Source organism: Aptenodytes forsteri, unplaced genomic scaffold, assembly GCF_000699145.1.
Source record: "Aptenodytes forsteri isolate BGI_AS27 unplaced genomic scaffold, ASM69914v1 Scaffold273, whole genome shotgun sequence".
Classification (NCBI taxonomy): domain Eukaryota; kingdom Metazoa; phylum Chordata; class Aves; order Sphenisciformes; family Spheniscidae; genus Aptenodytes; species Aptenodytes forsteri.
In genome coordinates, this window is record NW_008795041.1 from 2,761,125 (window position 1) to 2,764,304 (window position 3,180).

Here is a 3,180-nt window from a genome sequence, read left to right on the forward strand (position 1 = left end):
TTTTTTTTTTTAAAGTTATGGTTCCAACACTTACTGCAACAGATCCAACTCATCTCAGAAGCCTGGCAAAATTGTACTATCTTGGGCACCTGCACAATAAACCTAATGCTATTCCCATCTATCCTTCTGATTAGCACTGGACCCACATGGGTAATCTTGTATGTAAAATACACCATCTAGCACCCATAACAGCAATTTGAACTTACCAATTTGGTGCAGAATATCTTAATAATAACGTCAGGTATTCATCATTCCCATCACACAGGTTTTTTACAGGTATCTAAACCATATTAATTGAAATATTAACTGGACAAATCATTATGTTTCCTGTAGTACTCATTTTTTCCTATTTTTCCTGTTAGTTTCATCACTAATATTACAGATAGTATACACTTGAAGTTTTTAGATTTAGTTTAGTATCTCCATTCTCACATTCTGTTTACAAACAAAGTTCTGCTAATTTGGACTTACCTTGCTGAACTTTATGTTCTTTCCTACAGTTTTAATAGAATTTTTTTCTGAAGGACATAAGCTTGTCCGTAAAACTTCTTCAATATTAGACACCACCACATATCTTCTTCCTCCCCCAAAACATCTCTGCTTTGTGTTTAGACTATTGCTAGACTATTTTGGGATGTTTAAGTAGCCTCTCTGCCAAATATTTTAACTTTTTTACCCGACTATGTTTGTCAGTTATTTTAAAACCCCTTATGAAATTGATACCAGTTATAGCTTTTGGTATAATTCTTCCGCCATTAACCTCAACATCTCCTAATTATTAATATTGGGCTTGAGCATATGAGTTAGTAACCAGTCTTTACACTATTAACAGAGTTCCTTATATTATATAACTATTGTCTTTTCCGTGTAATTGGTGCCTTTTAGCAGAACCATACCCCCTAATTAAAATATAATAAAAAAGAGTTATATTCTTAGACTTAACAATTGGACAAATCAAGAATTACGAACTGTATATCAGTGCAGGATGATGTTTTGAGTACACAAATAAGCAGACAAGATAAGACGTCTGAATCACACCACTTAAAAATCATTATCTAGAAGTTTTAACACGCCAATGAGTAACATAGGCATCTGAATCACTTAAAAATCATTATCTAGAAGTTTTAACACGCCAATGAGTAACATAGGCAATGATTTAACTTAACTTTGGAATTATAATTTAAATAAATTACCTGGATAAGTCTGAAGTTTCTCCCAGGTAATTCCTAGTTTAAACACTGGCCATATATAGATCTGAGCACTAACACTGATGCTTTCAAGGGACTCTGAACTGACAGATAAAGCTCAAGAACCATGCCATCCTTGAACTGAGTACAGCTGTAACGATGCTCTTGGCTTGTTTCAAAGCAGCACAGAATGCGGTATTCTCACTGAAACATTCGTAACAAATTTGCTATTAGCAACGCAAGGTGCTGTATGGAACTACATTCAGCAAAAGCTTTTCAAACTGTACACGCTCAAACTTGCTATTCTAAGCAGCAATGAGCTACCCTGAGAAAAAATTCATAGGTCCGCAGAAAAATAGTTGAAAATAGACTGAGAGGACCTTGAGAGGTCATCCAATCTATCTCAGTGCACCAAGGCATGATCAGCTATTCCTACAATGTCGCTCACAAGACGTTTATGTCTAACCCCATCTTAAATCTTCAGTAATGGAGTTTTCACAATCTATTCCAGTGCTTAACTAAAATCCAAGGCTTTAATAGGATCTGAATTAATGACTTGTGCCCTAACTCCTGAGCTGTGAAGCCACACAGACCCAAAGCACTTACCTAAATCCTGACCTGATTAAAACTTATTGTACGTAAGTAGCAGAAGTGAGCTATCATCTTAGACATCTTTAGCTGTTCTCTCATAGCATATATTCAATACATTTTGCATATACTATGTTCAAAATAGTACACGCAAATATTAAAAAGTCCTTAAATTTTTTGGGGAAAAAAATCAAACAAAACCCTGAAGATATGAGCCTTTATTTTTATTACTGCAAGTATTTCGTTTATATAAAACTTTGTTACTTCAAGTTCCATTAATTCCACATAATTTATTCTAAACTTTATTGACTAAGGTGACGGACTTCTTCCTTTGCTGAGTATTAAAAGAAACAGCAGGACATTGAAACTTGCCTCTCTGTAGACAATCAACCTCAGATATAAGCCATTAACATGCAGATCATTTAGGTAGAAAGCCAAACTTCCTTAAGTTAGGGTTTACGAAATCACATAGTTAAAGTTGCCCAAGTATCCTATCTACTTTACACTACCACCTTCTTATCTAATATGACTCAAGAGTATAGTTTAACAATACAGAAAAGCAGTGCCCTTTCCTCCACTGCAATACTTTCCTTGGCACAGGCATTTGTCCAGCTCTGTGCCAAGTCAGGTCAGAAAGGAAACTAAAGAAAAGTTTGCAGCTCTCAGTGAGTTTAATTCTCTGAATTAACTCAGCTTGAAGTCAGACAAGTGCCACTGCATTATCCAAGATGCCAGGCATATAGTATCATAAAATCTTTGTCCAGGCCAACCACTTTCTGTAGCTAAACCAAGCTCCAAACCATGAATGTTCATTTGTTCAGAAAAACAAAACAAAACACACCCACCAGGAAAGTGAAATTTTCATTTAGTTCCCTACCTATATGGGCGGTAAATTATTATACTTAACACACCAATTCAGCAGCCTTAGTAAAAAAAAAAAAAGAAAAAACTGCCAACCAAAAAACACACCACCTCTTCTCTGTTCATCTGCTCCAGAAGAAGAAATATACATGCAGAAATCACTTACTTCAATATATCCAACCATTGCTGTACATATGAAAATAAAAGAAATTCCTTCTCTGCTCACACACATTATCCCAAGAGTGACTAGCACCTGATAGCATATAAATCTTATTGCCAAGACTGTATTTGCATGAGAAGGCAGGTATGCTTCACCTTCACTGCCTCCTGCAGTCCCAGGCCCACCGAAATGCCCTGTGCCTGCCTGTGCTCCTTCCAAAGGGGACTGCGGCACACACACGGGAGTACGTGCCAGGTCCTTCCCCCATGCGTTGGGGGCAGCCAACGGGCACAGCAAGGCTGCGTGCTGCAATTCCTTCCAACACAGACACTGGTTTTCAGACATGAGTTGGTTTCTTAGAATCTCTTTGCATGATAAATGACA

General features: G+C 36.9%; 1 protein-coding gene across 2 annotated transcripts in view; it reads right to left on the bottom strand.

The window, feature by feature from the left end:
* The window catches only part of RPS6KA3 (ribosomal protein S6 kinase A3), an 82,589-nt gene extending 79,706 nt beyond the window's left edge, over nt 1–2,883 (bottom strand). For both annotated transcript variants that reach the window (XM_009276894.2, XM_009276893.2), the window contains exon 1: nt 2,803–2,883. In XM_009276894.2, the coding sequence (XP_009275169.1) occupies nt 2,803–2,868 (66 nt within the window). In that variant the 5' untranslated portion in view covers nt 2,869–2,883. The remainder of the gene's footprint in view (nt 1–2,802) is intronic.
* Between the last annotated feature and the right edge of the window lie 297 nt (nt 2,884–3,180).